The sequence below is a fragment of the Solea senegalensis genome, linkage group LG21, assembly GCF_019176455.1.
Source record: "Solea senegalensis isolate Sse05_10M linkage group LG21, IFAPA_SoseM_1, whole genome shotgun sequence".
In the NCBI taxonomy this organism is placed as follows: Eukaryota; Metazoa; Chordata; class Actinopteri; order Pleuronectiformes; family Soleidae; genus Solea; species Solea senegalensis.
In genome coordinates, this window is record NC_058040.1 from 16,515,215 (window position 1) to 16,538,180 (window position 22,966).

Here is a 22,966-nt window from a genome sequence, read left to right on the forward strand (position 1 = left end):
TTCCACAGGAAGTAGCCACACCTAGCTCTTCCACGTTAACTCTTTCCTCTCTGTTGTGTACAAAGAAAAAGACAACAACAGGCTACAACATTCTTTTTGTTGTTTGTTGTATACACGAAAACAAAAGAGTAGCATTTTTGTGTGTTTTGTGTTTCACTCTGGGACTCATTTTCAAAAACAAAAGAGAAAAAAAAAAGCCACTTTCTGAGTGGAATAAAAAGCTGATACAGTAGAAAACTTTTGCAAATTCTCTCTAAACTTATTCTCATGTGTAAAGGACATAGAGTTAAAACTGCAATTAGAATTTGGTTTAACTCGGCAGTTATTGTATAATGGATGCATTTAATTACCTTGCATGAGAAATTAGAGCTTTATTATGACCTTAAAAAGTTAGTATTTCTAACAACCAGCTATAAAAACAACACAACAATTGAAATGAACATGGACAGAATTAATGTGGTGATGTTTACAATATATATTATTGTAGAAACATTCCTCTGATGTTCTCATGTGTTGTTTTTTTACACATATATATATACTGTATGTATATATATATACATACAGTATATATACACAGGTCACATGTTTCCCTTCACACATGACAAATACTTTTAATCTGAAAGTGTACAGATGTTTCTGTGCTCGTGTTAATCCTTCAGTCCGGTCTGATTGGCTGCGTCTCTGTCGCTATGGTTACCACACGCCTCTGCAAACATGTGAGGAGCCAGAGCAAATGGTCTATCAGCTCGTGAACACACACACACACGATTTAATCAAAGACTACAGTGACATAAAGTGTGTGTGTGTGTGTGTGTGTATTCAGCATCAAAGTTTTACCATCACGACCTGTTGCCATAGAGACATGAAGAGTGTGAAGACGTGTTTTTTTCTTTCTTTCTCTCTGTTAAACCTGATCAAACAGGAGAAGATCACGGAAAAATGAATGTGTAGACAACGAGATTTTGTAAAAACATGAGGAGCGTCGCAAACATCCGCTCACATGTTTTTATTTAAAAAAACAACAACAACAAAGCTTACATTTGTTGTTTGTTTTTTTTTTTTTAAATCATCCTTAATTTCCTGTTTGAATAAGTCTTTAAATTCATGCTCACAGTGACAAACACTGTGTCCACCATCATCTGAGATTACAGTCAGAATTCCAAGAAAAAGGCAGAGACATTAAAATCACTTTTAAATCAGAATTTCTAAGAGTAAAGTCAGAATTTTTAAATTAAAGTCAGACTTTCCGAGAATAAAGTCAAGACTCTAAGGACAATCTCTCCCTTAACTGCAACAGTGAAAACACAGTAGGTGGAACCTTCTATTCGTGTACGCTCTCCACGGACACGGACTGTTTACGGTGCTGCACAGGAGAACGCGGAAGTGAAGCGCCGCTCCTGTCAGAGTTGTTGTTGTTGTTGTTGTTTCGTGTTTTAAACACAAACTATGGCGGTGAGCGCGGTTCACCTGGAGTCCGACGCCTTCCTCGTGTGTATGAACCACGCGCTGAGCACAGAGAAGGAGGAGGTGATGGGTTTGTGCATCGGCGAGGTGGAAAACTCGCGCATCGTCCACATCCACTCCGTCATCATCCTCCGCCGCTCCGACAAGAGGAAGGACCGCGTGGAGATCTCCCCCGAGCAGCTGTCCGCGGCCTCCACGGAGGCGGAGCGGCTCGCGGACATGACGGGCAGACCGATGCGGGTGGTCGGCTGGTACCACTCCCACCCGCACATCACCGTGTGGCCGTCACACGTGGACGTGCGGACCCAGGCCATGTACCAGATGCTGGACCAGTGCTTCGTGGGCCTCATCTTCTCCTGCTTCATCGAGGACAAGAACACGAAGACGGGCCGCGTCCTGTACACCTGCTTCCAGGTGAGGACCACAGTAAATGATTATTTTAACGTCAGCCTCCACCAGGGGGAGCCAGTATGATATCTTACCATATGGTGTTCTATTTACAAGTCGGAATTAGCGACTAAAACCATAACGTTATATATCTGGGTTATCACTAATGTTACCTCGGGAAAGTCCACATTTCCCCTTAGCGACAACTGAGCAGAAGTTAAGGCTTTTACTTAAGCAGAAGTAGTAAGTGACTCTCCGCCCAGTAAAAGTCGTGTAGTGTTTTTACAATCGGCGAGTGGCAGCCATCTTGTTGGGGTTGATGAGGTTGCTCCAACTTTCACGTTCCAGTTGAAACTGGGAAATTTCGACGTTCGAATACATGTGTCGGGGTTTGTGAGGTCGCTCCGACTTTCCGAGTTATCAATAGTGACATCTGGTGGCGAGTCTGCAGTTCGTGACAAACGCTCCACTCACGCTTCCCGTTGGCAAGTGCGTCAGTGAACTACGGTGGCCTTCACATACCAGAAACCATGTTTTTTGGGGTTTTTTTGCGTCATAAGCTTCTGCTTCAAAAACATAAACCTCACACTCTTACTGGTTTGTCCTTCTGGGCTACTGTAGGAACGAGAGATGCACGATTTTGGACTTTTGGTGGTATCTGATATTCCCAAAAAATAGGGAGTTCCTGGACTGAAACCCAATATTGATATATCCAAATAAGCTGTAGGGGGCGCTAGTATAGAAGTCAAAGAGGTAGTAGCTTTTTCAGATTACTAGAAGGAACATGGCAGCACTAGATTACGGCCTCTGTAAAGCAAGACCCTCGCCTAAAGTTCATCTAAAAGTTGAATTAGAAAGGCGACAAACGGCAACGGGTTTTATTTTAAAGGATTTCTACATGTACTTAAGGGTCATTTATTCAAGTTCTGTCAATAATCTCTCCCAAATTTTACATACTGGACCTTTAAAACACCAACATACTGGTGTCGGGGTTCTGATCAAGACTATGGTCTGCCATTTTAGTGTCATTTTCAGTATTCAAGTGAACATTTGAATGCTCTTTTGTTAACTTTAACTCTTTTACGTTAATGCGTTGTTTTTGTCTCTGATCTTAATGATCTTAAATCAAACAAATACCCCTCACTTCAGTCCGTGCAGGCGCAGAAAGGCTCCGAGTACGAGCGCGTGGAGATCCCCATCCACGTGGTGCCGCGGGATGCCATCGGTAAGGTTTGCCTGGAGTCCGCCGTGGAGCTGCCGCGCATCCTGTGTCAGGAGGAGCAGGACACGTACCGCAAGATCCACAGCCTGGCCCACCTGGACCCGGTCACCAAGATCCACAACGGCTCCGTGTTCACCAAGAACCTGTGCAGCCAGATGTCGGCGGTGAGCGGGCCGCTGCTGCAGTGGCTGGAGGACCGGCTGCAGCAGAACCAGCAGAACGTGGTGGAGCTGCAGCGCGAGAAGGAGAAGCTGCTGCAGGAGCTCAGCGCTCTGTGAGGACGCGAGGACACGAGGACACGAGGAGGACTCGCTGGTCTCAGTCTGGTACCAAAATAAAAACCAGTCCATGGTTTTTCTGATTGATCAAATCCATAAGTTCCAGGAAAACCTGCTCAGAAACAAGTTTACCCATGATCACAATGGTTCCTAAACACTGGGGCGGGTCACGTATATGCGTGGTGGGAGATTTTCGTGGGGTCTGCACAAAAATGTGCTTAATTTTCCTAACATTTGAGTTCATATTTAACCTTTAAACATTAAAATAGTTTACCAAACGTCTCTAGGAACTCAAATTCTCAATTAAAGAAGTCAAAACAATGTTGAAAATGAATTAGCTGCTACGTTCTTGCACAAAAAATCTGTTCTTGTCATGATTTATGGTTTGCCGTTTTGAAGAAAGTGGGTCCTTGTATAGAAAGTTATGGAAATACTTTGTTATCAGAACAGTTGATTATTATAGATTATTAGATTATTACATATAAATTATTGATAAATTACTCAATCAGTCAATAGTTCACTTTGTTTGTTTCAGCTTCTTAAATTTGAAAAAAAGTGGCAACTAATTATTTTCAGTATTGATAAATCTGTCGTAAACGTCCAGAAAAATATTGATCGGTGTTTCCCAAATTGTACAATACAAAAGATAATCATTGTTATTTGTTATTTCTGTGTTACAGAGAAACTAAATGAATCAAAAGATATTTATCTTTCAAAACCAAAAAAAGACACAAAATATATTTACTTAAAAAAAAACTCAAATTAACATCATTTTGTTCAGTTGAAATTGAGAAAATGTTAATGTTTTTTTTCTTGGTTTGAGAACTTTTGGAAAAAAAAATCTCACATTTTTATGAAGCAAAGAAGTTATCAAGGAAATAATTAACAGATTACATCACTAATTAAAATAATAATAAGTTACTTGTTGCCTTCAGTCTGGTCATATTTTGCTTTTTTTCTTCCGATTCAAATTTAAAAAACAAAAATTTGGTATAAGTTGTACCTTAATTGGTCGACTGTAAAATATCACTAAACAATTCTCTGTTGCATCTAACCCAACATAAGAAGTTATACATAGATTAGAATAACAAAAATAACATGATATTCTATTATAATAACAATAATAATAACAGGAGCTGAGCACGTGAAGACATCGTCTCTGGCGAGATACAGTGTTATTGTAGATACTGTAAATGTGCATGAAGGTTATGGGATGTTGATGGTAAGATGCTGCCTGTCTTTCACAGATATGTAAATGCTTGTGTGTGTGTGTGTGTGTGTTCACCTCCCACAGCTGTAAAATAAAACCTATTTTCTTACCAAAGATTCACAGACTTCGGTTTAAAGATTTACTTTTACAGTTTTTAATCTCATTTAATTGTCTGTTTTAGACTTTTCATGTTATGCCTCTGTTTTTCCAGCAGGTGTCCTCGTTGTCTCAGTGTTCCACCTTTAGTCGAGTTTTAATGCAGACGTTATTTGAGCTGTATGTTGTTATTTAAAGACTCACTCTCCCTGCACCAAACTCCCTTCAGAAGTTTGAGTGTTTTGAAAATATAATATCTTAGACTTAATCTGACATAGATTTTATTTGGTGAGCCTTTTGTTAAGTGTTTTTACTCTTTTTACTCTAATCTTACAAACACCTCAAAAAACAGACTTGATGATTTAACACGTCAAGACCAAAACAGCATCTTTTAATCTTTAATAATAAGAAAACTTGTATAATAAATAACTGGAAGTTCATTTGAAACTGGAAAACATCAACTCTACTTGTGTGACTTATGCACTTGAACCAGTTTGAATGGACGCACTGGTCTGTGGTTACTGGTGTGGGTGTGGCCTGTGGTGGTGGTGGACACGGGGGGGAGTGGGGGCAGCGGCGCCTGACTGAGGGCAACGACGTGGCCTCCTTTACGTGACAGGAAGTGAATCTCTCTCCTGATGACCTCGGCCTGCTCCGACTGCTTCTTCACCAGAGCCTGAAGCCGACGGGTCTCCTCCTGGTCCACGCGTCTCCTGTGGTCCTGGAACGGCGCCCCCTGGATTCCAAAAACAAACAAACAACATCCAGATCAAAACTAATCTCGTGTGATTTGACGACATCAGAATAGGAAAAAGAAATTACAGAGTTTTTCTGCCTGGTGTCGAGTTTACGCTTCAGCTCTGTGTTCTCGTCGACGAGGTTTTTCTTCCTGGCGAGAAGTTCTGTGTTGTGCTTGGTCACTTCCATCAGAGCGTCATGTGACGCCTCTACCTTCACCTGAAGAGGCAAGAAAAATGTCAAACACACATGTGAACACACAGACAGACAGACAGACACAGACAGGACGTACGTCCCACTCTTTTATCTCCGTGGTCCACTGCGTCTCCTGAAGAACCTTCTGCTGCTTCAGCTCCTCCAGATCTCTGTTCCCCGTCAGCGTCTGCAGAGCCTCCAGATCCAGTAACCTCCCGAACTTCCTCATCATCAGAGCGTCACACTGCTCCTCCAGCTCTGACACACGCACATTCACAAACTTTCACAAACTTTCAATGACCCATGTCTATTTAGGGCAGTTTTCAAAAACATTCAAGGATTTCAAGGGCCCGTGTGGTGTTCACCGCGTATCTCAGCCTTCAGGTCCCTGCAGTCGTGGATCAAGCGGCCGTGGTCTCGGCGGACCTGCAGCCTAGCTTCTCTCTGCTGGTTCTTCTCCAGGTGAAGCTGCTCGATGCGGCGCTGAAGTCGGTCCAGTTCCGTCCGGTCCACGACCAACACCTCGCTCAGGTCTGACGGCAGAGAGTCGTCTGAGATGAACTCAATCTGTGAAGCAGACGGGGAAAATACTGTATGTGTCTTTGTATAATCTATGGGATTTTGAATGTCGGAGCTGAAAGGTTAAGTGTGTGTGTGTGTGTGTGTGTGTGTGTGTGTTGACCTGGTGCAGTCTCAGAGGAACCACCACGTCCAGCTCGTTCATCTTCTGCTGCTTCTCTCTGTGGATTAACTCCAGGTCGTTTTCTGCCGCCGTCACACTGACCTTCACTGTTCTCTGCTGCAGAAGAAAAGAAACGTCAGCCGGATTTAATCTGCATTTTGGATTCACAAACTAAAAAAACACCTGAAATTATTGTCAAACAATTTAATCCAGCTTTATATTTGTCTGTTTTTCTGCTGATACAAAGAAGTTACTGCTGTTGGATTAATGTAATCTAGTCTAAACTAATCTGATTTGATCTAATGTAACCTAGTCTAGTCTACATTGGTCAAGCCTAATCTACAAAATATAAAATCCAATCTATTCTTCGATTAATGTAGTCTAATATAATATAAAATGATCTAGTTTATTTTACTCAAATCAAATCCAGCCCACTCTAGTCTAATCTCTTCACTTTTAACCTAATCCAATCTAGCCTACTCCATTCAACTCAAATCTAGTCGAATCTAATATAGTGTCTTGTAATCTAATCTAATGTATTCTAAACGTAACTTAATCTACTCGAGTCAACCCTAATCAAATTCAATCAAGTCTATTCTACTCAAATCTAATCCATTATACTCTAGTCTACTATAATCTAGTCATTTCTAATCTAGTCTACTATAGCTGTAATGTTCATTTTCTCTCATTTACTTTTTTTTGACAGTTTGTCTGTAGTCAGTTAATCTGTGATAATCTGAATGTTGACCTTCTTGACGAGGACGTCTCGCTCCTCCTTCAGAGCGTCCGCTCTCCTCTTCTCCTCCTGCAGCAGCGTCTCCACGTCCACGCGACGCTCGCGCAGCTTCAGCGTGTTCTCGTACAACTGTGAGTCACAGTCTGACGCACGCACACGCACACACACACGCACACACACTGTAATAATTGACTTGTTTGTATTTATTGTGACGTGTCTGTTGTGTTTACTTTGCAGTGTGTTTTCCTCTGAGCCGCTGTCGTCATCGTCCTCATCAGAGTCTTCATCACTGTCCTCGTCTTCATCTGCAAACACACACTGGGGTCATGAAGGCCTCTCACTCACACACACACACACACTTGTCCTCACCGTGGCTCCCCCTGTGCTCGCGCGTCTTCACTCGTCTCACGTTCTTCCTGAAGATTCTGACGAGAGACGCTTCAAAGTTGCCGCTCTGACCCAGCGACGCGTGGAAGGCGGCGACCACGGCCGCGTGTCTCTCCTGCAGCTTCGCCACGTCTCTCTGCTTCAGCCGCAGCTGCTCGTCACACTCGTCCACGCGGGACTTTAGCCAGGACGGAGAGACAACGAGAGACACACGTGAGGACCAGAGAAGTTTGTGTCCCCTTTCAGTTTAGCTAGTTTCAGACGCCATTTTGTGTCTTTATAACAAACATGAGGAGCTTCACATCAGGCCAACATGAAGACATCTGTCCTCTACTGTTTGTCCACAGCTTCTTTTCCAGTTTGACACATAAACATGAGACAGTAATTCAACCCCCAATCCCATAATCTGGGTTATGTTAGTTTGACTTGACTGAAGTTTATTTTTTACGACAGTTTCAGTCAAACTCATACCGATGAAGTTGTGCTGAATTTCACAAAACTTGGTGGGAAGATGGTACAGCCCAGGACGAACAAAAAAGTCCATGGAGACCACGGCCTCGAACCGACAGGAAGTTGACCATTTTGAATTTTGGCATCCTCCCAATCCCATAATCTGGGTTATGTTAGTTTGACTTTGAGACGTTTATTTTACGACTGTTTCAGTCAAACTCACACAGACTAATATTTTAAAAGTCCGCTTCTCATCTGACTTGTCAAGAATGGCCAGTCTATGCTGAAAACCCAAAGTGTGGCAACTTCCTGCCGAAAAAACCCCCAAATTATTAGATTATTATTATTAGTCTGTGGATTTCCGGTCATTTTTGAGTGGGTTAACTTGAATAAAAAGTCTTGAAACTTGGCACGGGGGTCAGGTGCGATATTGTCATAGTGCTCAGACCCGTGCGTTGCACCGAGGCTCTATAGCGCCCCCTAAGGTGAAACAGGGATGGAGTAAAGCACAATTAATTTACGCCGAATTTCACGAAACTTGGTGGGAAGATGGTACATCCCAAGATGAACAAAAAAGTCCATGGGGACCACGGCCTCAACTCAACAGGAAGTCGGCCATTCTGAATGAAATAATGTCATATATTTGGTTATTAAACGGGTGAACGTACCGCGATGCTCTTCTCCTCCCTGACGAGTCTGTCCAGCGCCCCCTGCAGGCCACTCTCCCTCCTCTCAAACTCCATGAGCAGCAGCAGCTCCTGGCAGAGCGTGATGTGGCGCAGGTCGGACGTCTTCAGCTGCCAGTCCAGGTGCAGCTTGTGGTGACGCAGCAGCAGCAGCTCGGCGTCGAACCGTCGCACCGAACGCTCCATCTGATCGTTTCAGACACAGTGTGGCTGTATGAGGTACTGCACATGCTAAAAACATGGCTGTCAGTGATGTCACCCATTAAAATCTCCACCTACAGTGTCACAGGAACATGTTTAACACTTTATCTTGCTGTTTCTGTCCTGCACCAAAGCCCATAGAGAAAACCATCGATTTTAGCATCACAGCACACAGGAGTTGTTGATCCGCTGCTGCCTCCATCAGTACATTCAGATGTTTTATTTTATGAATTCTGTGTTTAAAATCCTTCGTTTCCTTCATTCAGATTCACCTCAGGGACAAAAACCTGACCACACGAGGCAGCAGTGGACCAGCAGCTCCTGCGTCCCCCACCGGCTTAAATCGATGATTTTCTCTGTGGGCTTTGGTGTGGGAGAGTGTTAAGAAACGGCAGTTTTCACTCACAGAAGTGAAGAAAACACTTTAGACTTAAACAGGCATACAGTATATCTTCCATTATTATAATATAGATTATAGGACAGCACTGATTATGTGTTGAGTCGTGGTGTGATCAAGCTCAGAAACCTGCTCCAGCAGCGAATCCTGCTCGTAGAGGAGTTTGATCTCCTCCTCCCTGTGGAGCTCCGCCTCCAACTCATTCAGCTCCTCCTCCTCTTCTTCTTCCTCATCTTCTATTTTTCCTGATGAAAGTGAGGGATGGAGGTTTCCTCCTCCTCCTCCTCCTCCTCTATCCTGCACATCTCTCTCTTTCTCCAACTGCTCCAACAAACGTGTCGTTCCCTCCTCTTCCTCCTCTTCCTCCTGCTGTATGAAATTTAATCTGCTAAATTTGGAGAAAAAAAAATGAAGATATGCTGGATTAAAGTTCCTGCTCTGGCTCTCTGTGTGCTTCAGGAGTGATTTGATATCTCACCTCTGTTCCCTGAGGACTCTGTATCTCTCCAGTGTGCTGCTGTCAAACTGCAGCCTCCTCTCTGGTGTTTCCTCAGGTCGTACCATCGGCAGGACGGGGGGAGGGCGGCGCAGGTGAACCGCCAGGCGCTGCTGGACGTCGTGGAGCTGCTCGGCCTGAGCCTGTAACCTGGAAACCAGGCGGACCTTGGTGTCCCGCAACGCCACAATGCGTCCGTTCATCTCTGTCTGTTTGTCCCGGATCTGAGAGGACGAACGGAGACGGTGAGACAATCAAGATGCAAGAGTAAGAGTGGTTTTTGTGAGTGTTCAGCTGTGAGTACGTTTTTCTCCAGGACGTTAATCTCCGCTCTCTTCCTCTCCGTGTTCGTCCTCAGGTGTTCGGGCACCGTGCGCTCGGTCTCTGTCCTCAGCGGCAAGTCTCCGACGTTCTCCCGGGCGTCTCGGATGGCCCGCGCGGCCTGCGGGTCCTCGTAGTCCTCATCAGGCTTCTCTGCGTAACTATGGCAACAACAACGATGACAGTCTATCTCACTGTAAGACATCCTGAAAACATCACTTTGTTTTCATCACTTTTTACGTCACAGCTCACACCCAGTGTTTCCTCCATCACTGAGTTCAAATGTGTTATTTTGTCACTTCTGTGTTTGGATGAACATACGTGACACAAAGTCTCCACACGAGGCAGCAGTGGACGAGAAGCTCCGGAGTCAACGTGAGTCAAAAACACTGATTTTCTCTATGGGGTTTGGTGTGGGAGAGTGAGAAGCTCTCAAACTTTGCTTTTTTAGACGTGATATAATGCTGCAAAGAATATTATGAAGTAATTGTAGACTTAAGCTGATGTAGATTTTATGACGTCAGCCTTTTCTGAAGTGGCTGAAGTCAGTTTTTTCCTTGAGTTCCTGCTGTCAGCCATGTTTTCAGAGAGAGAGAGAGAGAGAGAGAGAGAGAGAGAAACTCACAGTTGAGTCCATTCCTGCTTCCTCTTCTCTATCTTGGCTCGAGCTTGCTCCGCTTTCTCTGCAGCTTTTCGCAGCTTCTCCTCTTGACGATCTCCCAGTTTGATCCCCGCTGGTCGAGGCGCCCGGGGCCGCAGCGCCTCCTCCTCTGGACAACACACACACACACACACACACACACACATACAGGGGTCAACAGGTCATTCATCAGCGTGTGTGTGTGTGTGTGTGTGTGTGTGTTTACCTGCAGTGTGGCTGCTGTCGTCTGCAGCTCCTCCTCCTCTGCGTCTGCTGCGCTCGGCTGCAGCGTCACCGTCTGCGTCAGGTTGCGTGGACGTGGTCACGTGATCAGGCGGCGTCTGCAGCTCGGTGAGTGTTTGCAGGAGGTAAGTGGAGACGCTGTGGTCGCTGTGGACGCCGACCACGGAGACCGCGTTGTCCTCCAGAGAATCCCAGAACCTGTGAGAGTGTTTGGGTCTCTATGTCAGAGAACTGTGACAGAGATTTTTACATCAATGTGGCCAAAAATACTGACGTTAGCATAAAAAAGAGATTAAAAAAAGGAAGAGATTTGATCAAAAGATGAGAAAATACTAAATCATGTTACAGATGTCACATAAAACTAATGAAGATGTAACAAAAGGTGGTAACAACATTATATAAAGTGACTAAACTGACCAAAAAAAAAAGGTTCCAAAATAGTGTCATTTCACAAACAAATATGAACATTTTAAAGTGTAGAATCTTAAATAAGTTCATTTTGTATCGTGTGTGTGTGTGTGTGTGTCAGTACCACTCCTGTATTTTGCTCAGAGCGACACGACTGCGCTCGTCCTCCCAGCTCAGCTGTTTTCTGACCTCCAGTATCCGCCTGGACTTTTCCAGTTCTGCCTGTTCCTGGAAACACGAGTCCAGCTGCAGCTCCTACACACACACACACACACACACACACACACAGGGCAAAAGGTTACGATAATATAACAAATATAAGACAATATCTAAGTTTCTAACCCTAAACCTTGTCCATATGTGTTCATTGGTTTTTCGTACACACACTTGTATTTGTCGGCTCTTTAGGACACTTTTTTTCTGTCATAAAGAGATTTAAAACCTGGTCCTAATGAGGCAGAAGCTCATGTCTAGTTAAGTTTAGGACTAACAGTTAAGGTCCACATGAATGGACGTCAATGCAAGTCTGAAAATGGATAGGAATATGGGAATGTGTGTGTGTTCTTGTGTGTGTATCTTTGTGAGGACCAAAGATTTTTATAAACCATAGGGAGTCACAACTTTAAGGGCTTTTTCAGATTTAAGATCTGGTTTTAGGGTTAGAATTAGGTTGGTTTAGCGTTAAGGGAAGATTCAAGAACTATATTATGTGTATAGTTAGGAGTCATTTGTCTGATCCTAAGACCTGGTTTTAGGCTCAGTCATGGTTAAGGACAGGGTAAGGGGTTAGGGAGTGTGCTGTGTGACCTCGGGCGTGAGGCGGACATGCTGGGACAGCCTCTGGTTGTCCGTCAGCAGCTGCTTGTACGTCCTCTGAAGCTCGGCCAGCTTCTTCCTCTTCGCCGTGAGCTTCAGCTCCGCCTCTCGCTGCAGACGACTCGTCTCTAGGTTCTGCTTCGCCGTCTCTATGCTGGAAGGGACAAAGAGACGATGAGACGATGAGACGAAGAGACGATGATACGATGAGACAATGAGACAATGAGACGAGAGAAAAACAAGAGGCGAGGATCAGAGATCATCACCTGTCAGCCGCTGGATCCTCGATGTCCTGAGCCAACACTTTGTTTTCAAGACCAACCTGTTTGTGCACAAACATGTGAACTTAATAGTTTGATTTCACAAACATGAACACATGAACACATGAAATGTGGAGGAAAACTCACCCTCGGAGGAGGAACCTCGGCCCTCGTGCTCTGCAGGCTCCTCTGCAGCTCCTCAGGAGGAAGCAGGCTGAAGGAGAAGATGTTCCCGTCGTCCCCTGCCGTCAGCACAAAGCAGTCGTCATGGCTACAGCGAATGTGACGCAGGTGTCCGTACTGGTTGTCGTGGACGCTGAGGGCCCAGTGTGCCCGCATGGACGAGAGGCCGGGGTCGTCCGGCTGCAGCGGGTAAACTCGGACGGCGCCGGAGTGCGTGCCGCAGAGCAGCAGCTGCCTTTCGGCGCTGCGACAACACCACAGAGGTAACACAACTGTGATTGAACACGTGAGGGCGCTGTGGAGTCAGACCCCAGTCAGGCTAAGTGTATACAAGCAGGAGTAATCGGACTATGAATCACATAATCCAGGTATGTTAGTCCAACATAGATTAGCTCTATTTTAGTCGGACTAACGTGTTCACAGGAAATTAAGAAAACATCCAGTATGTCACAATGCTAAAGCAGCTAGCTGACAGTTAGCTTGTGTTGGTTGAAGTACCTGAAGGTGACAGAAAGAACGGGGTCGTCGTCTGTGTCGTGAACGGACAGGAAGTCAAAGGGCTCGTGTGACACCTGATCCAGATCCTCGTCCTGCTCCTCAGGGAATTTGCAGTGGTACAGGAAACCAGAGTCAAAACCTCCCTGCAGAAACCAAAGAATAATGTTGGAGAGGAAACCATGTCCTTTAAATGTCTTCCTTTTAGATTTGTCTGAGTGTCTCTTCACAAGTTTCCCTGCGCGCACCATTGAGAGCCAGAAGTGTCCAGGCTGAGAATAGAAACCACAGTAGAGAGGACTTGGAGGGTCAGGGATGTAAATGGGTGGTAACTCTTCATCTTCATCCTCCTCCTCTCTCTCCGTTTCCTGTAACCGCTTCTCTCTCTCTTTCTTCTCCTCCTCCTTCACAGCTTTACGTCTTGTTATTTCCTCTTCTCTCTGAAACACAAATATAGCAAAAAAGTCCATTCTTCCATTCTTCCACACCAACGTCCATAGAGAAAACCAGTGTTTTTAGCTTGTGGAGAGACAGGAGCTGCTGCTCTGCTGCTGCCATGTTCGCTAAGGTTGTGTCTCCTGGGTGAATCCATGAAGGATTTCAAACCCCGAAAATCACACAATAACACGTTTGAGCTGAGTGACGCGGTCAGCAGTGGATCAGCGACTCGTCTGTGTTGTGATGTAAAATTGTTGATTTTCTCTATGGGGTTTGGTGTGAGAGAGTGAGCGGTGAACACAAACAACACAAACTTCAGTTTTATGTAGGAAAAAAGGAAGTTTAATGCCAAGATAAAAGCAGTGACTATATTCTTGGTATATTTCATAGCCCCCCCCATGGTTCTCAAACTGTGGGGCGTGTACCACCAGTGGTACGCGAGCTTCCTCTGGTGGTACTTGAAGAATAATCAGAAATACTCTGGAAAGACAAACAAACAAAAGCACCAGACCTTGATTCGTGACTTGATGCTCCTGAACCTGAAGGATCTTCTCAGCAGATCCAGCAGCTGGAAGGTCTTGGTCGGGTTCTGAGCCTTTGGATGGGGACTGTGCACCTCGACCACATGACCACTCTGACACAGGACGAGCAGTGTGCTCTCACTCTGGGTGACAACAAATGGCCTGATTGATTGTTGGTGATGAACTGTACTCATGTGCTCACTCTACCTTAACAGATGATACTTGTCGTGGAAAAGTGAGTTCGCCACCAAACGTACGTGGGAGCGAGGCGACCACTGCAGCTCCTGCACGGGCCCGGGAACATGAACGAAGCCGATGGGACTGTAGGTTTCCCCGACAGCGAAGAAGAAGACGGTGCAGTCGGAGCTCTGAGCCGTCGACGTGGTGAGAGAAACAACAGCAGCAAAGTAAGTCAAATAAAAACACACTGTTGTTCACGATTTAGCTTTAATGTACATTTACCTTTATCATTACATATGCAGATGACACCAATATGTTTGTTCAAAGAAAAATGATTTTCAAATTTAGAAAGAGAACTTTTAATGTTCTAAAAATGGTTTGATAAAATCTATTAAGACAATCTTACAGACTGACTGAAAACTGAAGATTGTAAAAGGTTCACTGTTCTGCACCAAAAATCAGCGATTTTAGCTCACAGGGACACAGCAGCTGCTGTCTACTGCTGCCTCGTGTGGCCAGTTTATGTCACGTAGTGAAATCTGAAGTCTGAAAGATTTTCAGACACAGAAGTCATAAAATAAAACGTTTGAATTTACTGATGGAGATAGCAGTGGATCAACAACTCCTGTGTGCTGTGATGTGAAATCCTTCATTTTCTCTATGGACTTTTGAATGGGGGGAGTTGGTGGTTTACAAACTTGGCACAAACTTCAGTTTCCTGTTGAAAATGGCTAAATAATGGTGAGATAAACATATTTTTAGATTTTATTAAAACATATTTGTCTTGTTTTTCCTCTTCTACTACTTTAGAGATATATTATTTATATTAATAATAATGTTGTTAAACGTCGTACCCCTGAGGCTAAGATGTCTCCTTGTCGGTCGAATGCCAGAGCGGTCACAGCAGCAGTGTGCGGTTTGAAGGCCTGTAGGAGGCGGAGCCTCGCGTCTCCTCTGGGGTTACGCCCACTGAGCATGTGATGCCTCTGAGCGCTGTAGAGCTCCAGCACACGCACCACGCCGTCCTCAAAACCCGTCACCAGTAAACCTCCACTCTCCTTCACCTACAGACAGGTCACCATCACCATCATCTTCATCATCACCATCATCTTCATCATAACCATCACCATCATCTTCATCCTCATCCTCATCATCACCACCATCATCATCACCATTATCATCTTCATCATCTATGACTCATTTTCAAAGCTCTTACCAAAGGCGGAGCCCAGATGAGGGCGGTTCCTCCCTGATTGAAACGACTCGTGGTCACTTCAGTTTTTGACAGGATATCAAAAATTCTGACTGAACCTGGAGATCAAAGACAAACACACTGTGAGTGAGTGAGTGAGTGAGTGAGTGAGTGTGTGTGGGTATTACTAATGTTGTGGGGACCTAAAACTGTTTACACAGTCACATTATGGGGACTTGTCTTCCTTGTGGGGACAAAAATCAATGTAAATGACTACATTTTAAGGTGAAGATATGTTTTAAGGTTAGGTTGAGGTTAGGGTTAGGGTTAGGATTAGGATTAGGCCAGTAGTAATTGTGGTTAAGGTTAGAGTAAGTCTCCAGGAAATGAATGTAAGTCAATGCAATGTCCCCTCAAGTCATGAATGTCCAACATGTGTGAGAGTGTGTGTGTGTGTGTGTGTGTGTGTGTGTGTGTGTGTGTATCTCACGGTCTGGAGCGGTCGTGGCCATCAGATGTGATTTCTGTGACACGTCCAGACCTTTGATGGCTCCGGCGTGGAATGAAAACAAACACTCCGGATCAGGAGTCTGTGCAGACCCAGATAATACAATGAATACATGAAAACACAGGAGTTTAAAGGGATAGTTCCAGGTTTTTGTAGTAAGGTTGTATGAGGGACCTTCAGAGCCTTTAGTGTCTAATGTGTAATATAGTGTCAGTGTCAGTGTAGGGAACTTTCCGTGTTGGTGAACGACAGATCCAGTTTCCAGATTGCTCCGTTGGAATCCTGCAGGACAAAGACAGGAATCAGGACTGAGTCTGTATCTGCATCACACAGGTGTTCTACGAGTTCTCTTCCCCTGCACTGACCTGAGCAAACCAGATGAAGGCGTCGGTCTGTGGACTCTTCACCACAGACGAGAGGCTCACGTTGCGTCCGACCACCATCTCGTTCATGGGCTCCACCTCAAACCGGCCGTTGTCGCCGTTACCGTCGGCGACGTTGATGCTCTCAAAGTCCCAGGCCTGGAGTTAGAGAAATACACGAGCCACTTTATTAGGTACGTCTGTTAAACTGCAAATATCTTACCATGAAATCACAGGGAAGTAAAGTATGTATATGGAGTTTTATAAAAAGAGTCTCACCCGGACCACTCCATCAGAGCCGATCGTCATCAGCTGTCCGTCATCCAGGACGAACGGCTGGACCGCCCCTGTGTGGCAGCTCCGCCCATCTCTTCTGCAAATCTCTGCCTTAATGGCGTTTCCGTCCCAGAGCAGCAAGTTTCCCCACTCTGTCCCAGACACCACCTGACACGACAAAACAAACACCAGCACGTTTGTTTACATGCACAGTTTAATTGGACTAAGGCCGTAGTCTGGGCAATTGGACAACTTGCAAGTCCAAGTATACGTGCGGAGGAGGAAATGGTACCGCAGTTTATACGTCGTCTTCACCAGGGAGGACATTTTGGTGCATGAGCAGAACGGCAAGTCTGACTCCAGTCTGACTATGCATATACATGCAGGAGTAATAGGATGTTAGTCTGACTAAGACTAGCTCAATTTTAGTCCGACAAACATGTTTACAGGACATTAAGAAAACCACATTGTTGTCTTAGTCTGACTAAAGTCTGACTTTTAACATGCATGTCAACACAAATATTAAAAATAACAAAAATTTGTGTCCGATGTGACCAAAGCATTAAAGACACCAACTGACCTCTGCTGCCACCCGCTGGCTTCATTGTGCACTGCATAATGGCTACCATCACAGCATTCGCTGCCATGTTGATCCACTAACATCTGACATGATACACACAAGGTATTCCAAAACTTGCGCTAGTGCGTGTTTTTTTCCTACCTTTCCATCGGGAAGTTCCACGTATCCGTCAATATCTGTCGCTGGAGTGATTCCAAAATGTCCCACATGTCCTTGTAGTTTAAGACCAGTGAATGTGCTGGCAATTTTCCAGAACCTGTAAAAAAGGGCAGCTCATACATACTCGATATCAATGTAAGGGAGTTTTATTGGTGATCATTTGAGAGTAATAAGAAACTAGGAAGTTATTTTTTTACCCAGTTACACTTTCTTACAAACAGTGTTGTCACTATTAAAGGCATAGTTCACATATTCAGCAGGAAGTGCACTAAGTGAGCCTCAAATCCACATCGGTTTAAGTCTACACTCCCCTAAGAATGTGTTCATTGCTTTATCTTGTAGTTAGAAAGAAAAAGTCATTTTGTAAATCACTCACTTCCCTCACACCAAAGCCCATAGAGAAAATCAATGATTTTAAGATGCAGCAAACAGGCTGTTCATCCACTGCTGCCTCCATTATTAAGTCCAAATGTGTTATATTGTGACTTTACTGTTTGAAATCCTTCGTTTGAATTTACCTTAATTACACAATCTTTACAAATAAGGCAGCAGTAGATTAGAAACTGCTGTGTCTCTCATGAGCTAAAAATGCTGATTTCCTCTATGGACTTTGGTGCAGGAGAAAACCTCAGTTTGCAGCCTGGTTCTCAGCACAGTGGCCCAACAGGTGGTGCAAACCGTATATGTGTCAGTAAATCTTATAACCACACCTTAATTATCTCTTTAATGAGTGCTTCTTTAGTATAAGGGGTTAAACGATGACTCGGGACATTTACTTGATGTGACCGGACCCCGATGACGTGAGCAGACCCGGGTTGTACGGGGAGAAGCTGACTCTGTAGACCTCCTGGGAGATGGCCTTGCACCTGAGCACGACCTCCTCCCGCCTCCAGTTCCACAGCGTCAGCATGTAGTCCGGGGCTCCGCCCACACTGGCGAGCACGCTCCCGTCGTGGTTAAACTGCACAGAGCTGAACGCCTGCGCTGTCCCACCTACGGAAAAGCACACACTGGTTCTAAACATCATCACCAAACAAACACTGGAGAGTTTAAAAATCTTTACCTCGGAGGACGCGATAAAGTCGTAGCGATGGATATTCGTAAACGAGGATGTTTGGCTGCTTTCCCTTCTCCGCTGCGACAAAGAACTCTCGGCTCGGATGAACCTTGACGTACACAAAAAGAACGTTTTTAACCGGCGTCAGTCACAATCTCTAGTTTGTTATTTATATTTCTAGCAACGTTTAGCAACTGCACGCTAAAATGATATTTTCCGCACTGCACACAGGAAGTGATTCAGTGGTTTTATGTCAGGACAGACACAACATTTACGCAAATAAAGTACAACTGAAATGTTGACTCTCAATTTAAAAAAAAAAACTTACGTCATCTTCTGGTTTGAAAAGAGAGGCCAAAATAGTAGGATTTATATAGCATTTGGCCACCAGGGGGCGACTCCACCGGTTGCCAAAACTCTCAACTTCCTCACGCAAGAATGAACAGAATCTTCCGGTTTAAATAGTGAAGATCAGGTAGCAGGATTTAAGTAGCAGTTATCCACCAGGGGGCGACTATAGCGGCAGTGTCTCAATCACTAGTTTCAGCTTCTTCAATAGAATATATTGTCAGTATTGTAAATTACATTCACATTTAGAGGAAAAAAGACGATAAAGAAAAGACACATATGAGTGACACACGGCGCTGGTCAAATTCGCAAAAATCTTGAGGCTTCAAAATAAAAGTTTGTTCTGCAACAGGAACCGAAAACACAAGGAAGCGTCGATGAAAGGTTTCAGAAGTGAATTCTACTGCTCATAAAACTCTGCCCCGCCCGCCTCTGCGCTGCTGCTGTATACACACAAACGCTCGATTTTTTTTAACATAATTTCTGTCTAAGGAGAATAAAACAGATGCATTATTAGTAACACAAAGAACATTTTAAAAAACAAACAACAAATGTTATGTACTGCAGCTTTAAGAATATTTTTTATACTTTTTACTTTACATGGACAAAATAAAATGTAATTTAGTGAACGGAGAAAGTGAGTGAAAATGAAATTATCTCGCCAACATGCGCAGTGCCACCAGGGGGAGCCTGCATCCCTGGATTTTCTCAGCTGTTTTTTTTGGTTATTTTTTTATTACCGTGATGGCACCGATTCCTCCTCCGCTGCAGGAGCGCAGGTACTTGTGCTCGGCGGTGACGACGTCGAGCAGCACCAGCAGGTTTCCCGCGATGAACATCAGAGTTCTGTCGTCCAGAAGCTGCAGGTTCTCTCGACGACGACTGTCGTAACCGAACGAGTGGCTGCACGCAGGTCAGTCCAATCAAGGATCAACGTCAGACAGGACATTTATCTAATGTGTTTATTGTATGTACATCGCAGGTCTCAAACTCAGGGTCTGTGGGCCAATTGCGGCCAACCAATCAATTTCAGGTGGCCCTCCACTTATACAATACAATCAATTTGTAATGTTATTTCTGTAAGTGTTTTTATTTAGAGATTAGTTTTGCATCATACATTTTTTTTATTGCAACTTCTGTATGGTCCATTTCAAAATAAAAGTGTTTATTTTGAAATTCTGTGAAATATCAGAATATAGTGCTTTAATTTTGAGCAACTATAAGCCCATAATAATATTGCTTATTATAAATATTAAAGGCTCATTCTGGGGTCATGAAAAACAACATTTCATACAATCAGGTGATCGTACACTTATAATAAATTAAGTGTAAAATAATAATTTCTCCCAAATTAAAAATAATTTTGCATTTTGACTAAGGCAGTTCCCAAGATGTGACAGACCCCCTGTGGAGCATGGAGGTATTGCATGTGGAGTGTGACGAGACGTGTTAAGAATACAACACAGTTATGAAATAAGGTGTTAAAATGTTCTTTAAAATGTTCAAATAATGACAAAATAATCCCATATGTATTCTTATATTATAACAAACTTAATAACATTTATAAGGTTCTAAAGGATTTTTTTTGTCCAAAGAAGGATACGAGAGGTGCAGGAGGTTTTCTGGGATTTCAGAGCCGAGTGTGACAAATGGTCTGGAGGTCAGATCCTCGTATTTGTAGTATGTGTCTGCAGAGAGCTGCTGTTTCACTTCCTGCTGCTGCTGCATCACTGAGGGTTTAACGTCAAATGCTGGGAAGGAGGAAACAGATTAAGGAATTAGGAACCACAGGAAAGCTTTATTATCATTATATTATATGTGGCATACAAATGTGATTCTTCAGTTCACGACAACAATTAGTTAAATTTATCAAAGACTTAAAAACAGACATAAAGACAGACTTACAGCGAGAAATACTTCCTTTATCATAAAAAGAGCTGGTCCCGGTTTCCCTGAACCAGCTCTAACTATAAGCTTTATCAAAAAGGAAAGTTTTAAGTCTAACTTTAAATACAGAGAGAGGCTCCGCCTCCTGAACTGTCATTGGAAGCTGGAGCTCCACAGGAGAGGAGGAGCCTGGTAACTGAAGGCTCCGCCTCCCATTCTGCTCTTACAGACTCTGGGAACCATAAGTAAACCTGTATTTTGTGACCTAAGTGGTCTATTAGGGTGATAGGGTAAGACTAGGTCTTTCAGGTATGAAGGGGCGTGACCATTAAGTGCTTTGTACGTGAGGAGGAGGATTTTAAATTGAATTCTAAACTGTGGGTGGAGCCAGTGTAGAGAAGCTAACACTGGAGTTATATGGTCTCTCTTTCTAGTTCCTGTCAGAACCCGTGCTGCAGCATTTTGAGTGAACTGAAGGGTTCTAACACACTTGTTGGAACATCCTGATAATAAGGAGTTACAGTAATCTAATCTAGATTAACAAAAGCATGAACTAGTTTTTCAGCATCCTGTAAAGACAGAATGTTTCTAATTTTCATAATGTTCCGCAGGTGGAAGAAGGCTGTTCTGGAAATGAGTTTTATGTGTGAATCAAATGACATTTCCTGGTCAAAAGTAACTCCAAGGTTCCTCACAGTGGAACTGGAAGCCAGGGTGATGTCATCTAAAGTGACAATGTGGGCAGAAAGTTTTTCTCTGAGGTGTTTAGGGCCGAGTATAAAAGTTTAAAAGTAGAAAGTTACAGGTCATCCAGGACTTAATGTCTCTGAGACATTCCTGGAGTTGAACAACCTGATTTATTTCATCCGGCCTCATTGATAGATATAGCTGTGTGTCATCTGCATAACAATGAAAGTGTATGTTGTGCTTCCTAATAATGTTCCCTAGAGGAAGCATATATAAGGTAAAAAGTATAGGCCCAAGCACTGAGCCTTGTGGAACTCCACAATTAACTTTTGTTTGTAGTGAGGCTTTATCATTAACGTGAACAAACTGGAATCTATCAGATAAGTATGATTTAAACCAGCAGAGGGCAGCACCTGTGATACCAAGAGTCTGCTCCAATCTCTGCAGTAGAATATTATGATCAATGGTGTCAAATGCAGCACTAAGATCTAACAGGACAAGTAAAGAAACTAGACCATTAACTGAGTTACTAACTTTAACTAGTGCTGTTTCTGTGCTATGGTTTAATCTAAAACCTGACTGAAAATCTTCATACAGGCCATTAATGCGCAAACATTCACATCATTGATTAGCAACTGCCTTTTCTAAGATTTTAGAAACAAAGGGAAGATTAGATATAGGTCGGTAATTAGCTAAAATATCCGGGTCAGGGGTCTCTTTTTTGAGAAGGGGTTTAATAACTGCTATATTAAACGTATGGGGCCCATATCCAGTTAATAAGGATAAATTAATTACGTTCAGGATATGGCAACGAACACTGGGGGTTTCAAACAGCATCTTCTATCTCATAGTCTCTTTACTTCACCCCACGGAGTTGCCCAATAAATTTGACCCTGACGTGATTTGAACACGCAACCTTCTGATCTGGAGTCAGACGCGCTACCGTTGCGCCACAGAGTCTTTTACGTTTTTGGTGATTAATATTAGAGAGTTTACGTCTAAACCGAGAATATGTAACTTTATTAGCAGACGCTGACAGATGCTTGTTGCGTGACTGTGGTGAAGTCTGCCATCTCTGATCGCCTTATTAGTGAATATGTTTTAACTCAAAGCTGCTGGATAACTGATGAAATAGCGCCCCCGCGTGGAGGCCCACTCCTCGTACTAACGTCAGACATTCAGAAATGACTAAATGACTAAATAAGAGTTATTAATGTCTACCTTCACTGATGTTTTTCTCAACCGAAGCTGTGTCCTCTTCCGCCATTTTATTCTGACAAACAAATAAACAAACACAGGTTTACACTCACTTCCTGTCAAGTTTAGATTTTTAAATAAAGTTGTTATTCTCTTTTTAAACGGAAATGAAGATGCTCGTGCTCAATGTTTACTTCTTACCTTCCAGTTTTTATTCCACACAGTCTCACAACAGCGTCGGCATCAGTTTGGACGCTTTATAGATACGTCGCCAGGCAACCGCACCACGTGCCGCAGCACTGCCTGCTGGCAAGACCGTGTAATTACTGATTACACCGCCACGAAAAAACAAGTAAACGGCGACTAAAAACATATTTTATATACATCGACAGATAAATAGAGAGATAGATAATTAGAAAGGCGGACAGGCAGGCAAACATTACAGTATACCTACAATTTACATCCTTTAATGTACAGTATTTACATTTTCTGTTTGTTATGTATCTAAATGTTAAATAAAGTTGTTCAAAAAAAGTTTTCGGCTCACTTCGACTACTTCCGTTAATCACATGACGAGCGGCGG

At 43.7% G+C, this 22,966-nt stretch overlaps 2 protein-coding genes and 1 non-coding gene across 5 annotated transcripts; 1 reads left to right on the forward strand and 2 right to left on the reverse strand.

Moving 5' to 3' along the window:
* The first annotated feature begins 1,330 nt into the window (after positions 1-1,330).
* On the forward strand, positions 1,331-4,685 carry brcc3 (BRCA1/BRCA2-containing complex, subunit 3). Its single transcript, XM_044012036.1, has 2 exons — positions 1,331-1,878; positions 3,001-4,685. The coding sequence occupies exons 1-2, from the start codon at positions 1,447-1,449 to the stop codon at positions 3,349-3,351; spliced, it is 783 nt and encodes a 260-aa protein (XP_043867971.1). The 5' UTR covers positions 1,331-1,446; the 3' UTR covers positions 3,352-4,685.
* Positions 4,686-5,039: 354 nt separating this feature from the next.
* LOC122758123 (cilia- and flagella-associated protein 44) lies at positions 5,040-22,881 on the reverse strand. 3 transcript variants are annotated; one of them, XM_044012034.1, is made up of 35 exons: positions 22,585-22,881; positions 22,408-22,459; positions 20,216-20,363; positions 19,353-19,515; positions 18,271-18,373; positions 17,984-18,200; positions 17,190-17,304; positions 16,472-16,636; positions 16,196-16,351; positions 16,065-16,112; positions 15,813-15,912; positions 15,347-15,441; positions 14,985-15,194; positions 14,208-14,318; positions 13,941-14,093; positions 13,240-13,431; positions 12,995-13,137; positions 12,461-12,740; positions 12,320-12,375; positions 12,045-12,207; positions 11,362-11,492; positions 10,813-11,027; positions 10,572-10,716; positions 9,930-10,107; positions 9,608-9,849; positions 9,259-9,514; positions 8,514-8,717; positions 7,378-7,573; positions 7,239-7,313; positions 7,021-7,151; positions 6,273-6,389; positions 5,956-6,157; positions 5,688-5,848; positions 5,480-5,614; positions 5,040-5,393 (listed from the first exon to the last, which is right to left on the reverse strand). In XM_044012034.1, the coding sequence occupies exons 2-35, from the start codon at positions 22,451-22,453 to the stop codon at positions 5,121-5,123; spliced, it is 5,325 nt and encodes a 1,774-aa protein (XP_043867969.1). In that variant the 5' UTR covers positions 22,454-22,459; positions 22,585-22,881; the 3' UTR covers positions 5,040-5,120. The 3 variants fall into 3 exon arrangements, with proteins under 3 accessions (XP_043867969.1, XP_043867968.1, XP_043867970.1); XM_044012033.1 differs by having other exon boundaries at positions 9,259-9,517; XM_044012035.1 differs by lacking the exon at positions 22,408-22,459 and having other exon boundaries at positions 9,259-9,517.
* Positions 22,075-22,146, reverse strand: trnaw-cca. Its single transcript has one exon. It is a non-coding gene; the product is annotated as a tRNA-Trp (tRNA).
* Positions 22,882-22,966: the final 85 nt, after the last annotated feature.

What these genes read in the sequence shown, in the direction of transcription:
- brcc3 (XM_044012036.1), top strand. Translation starts at nt 1,447, where the DNA reads ATGGCGGTGAGCGCGGTTCACCTGGAGTCCGACGCCTTCCTCGTGTGT. An exon ending in TCCTGTACACCTGCTTCCAG is followed by an intron (nt 1,879 to 3,000) that starts GTGAGGACCACA and finishes CCCTCACTTCAG; the next exon opens with TCCGTGCAGGCGCAGAAAGG.
- LOC122758123 (XM_044012033.1), bottom strand. Translation starts at nt 22,453, where the DNA reads ATGGCGGAAGAGGACACAGCTTCGGTTGAGAAAAACATCAGTGAAG. An exon ending in CGACAGCAGCCACACTGCAG is followed by an intron (nt 10,717 to 10,812) that starts GTAAACACACAC and finishes TGTGTTGTCCAG; the next exon opens with AGGAGGAGGCGCTGCGGCCC. An exon ending in AGAGGAAAACACACTGCAAA is followed by an intron (nt 7,152 to 7,238) that starts GTAAACACAACA and finishes TGCGTGCGTCAG; the next exon opens with ACTGTGACTCACAGTTGTAC.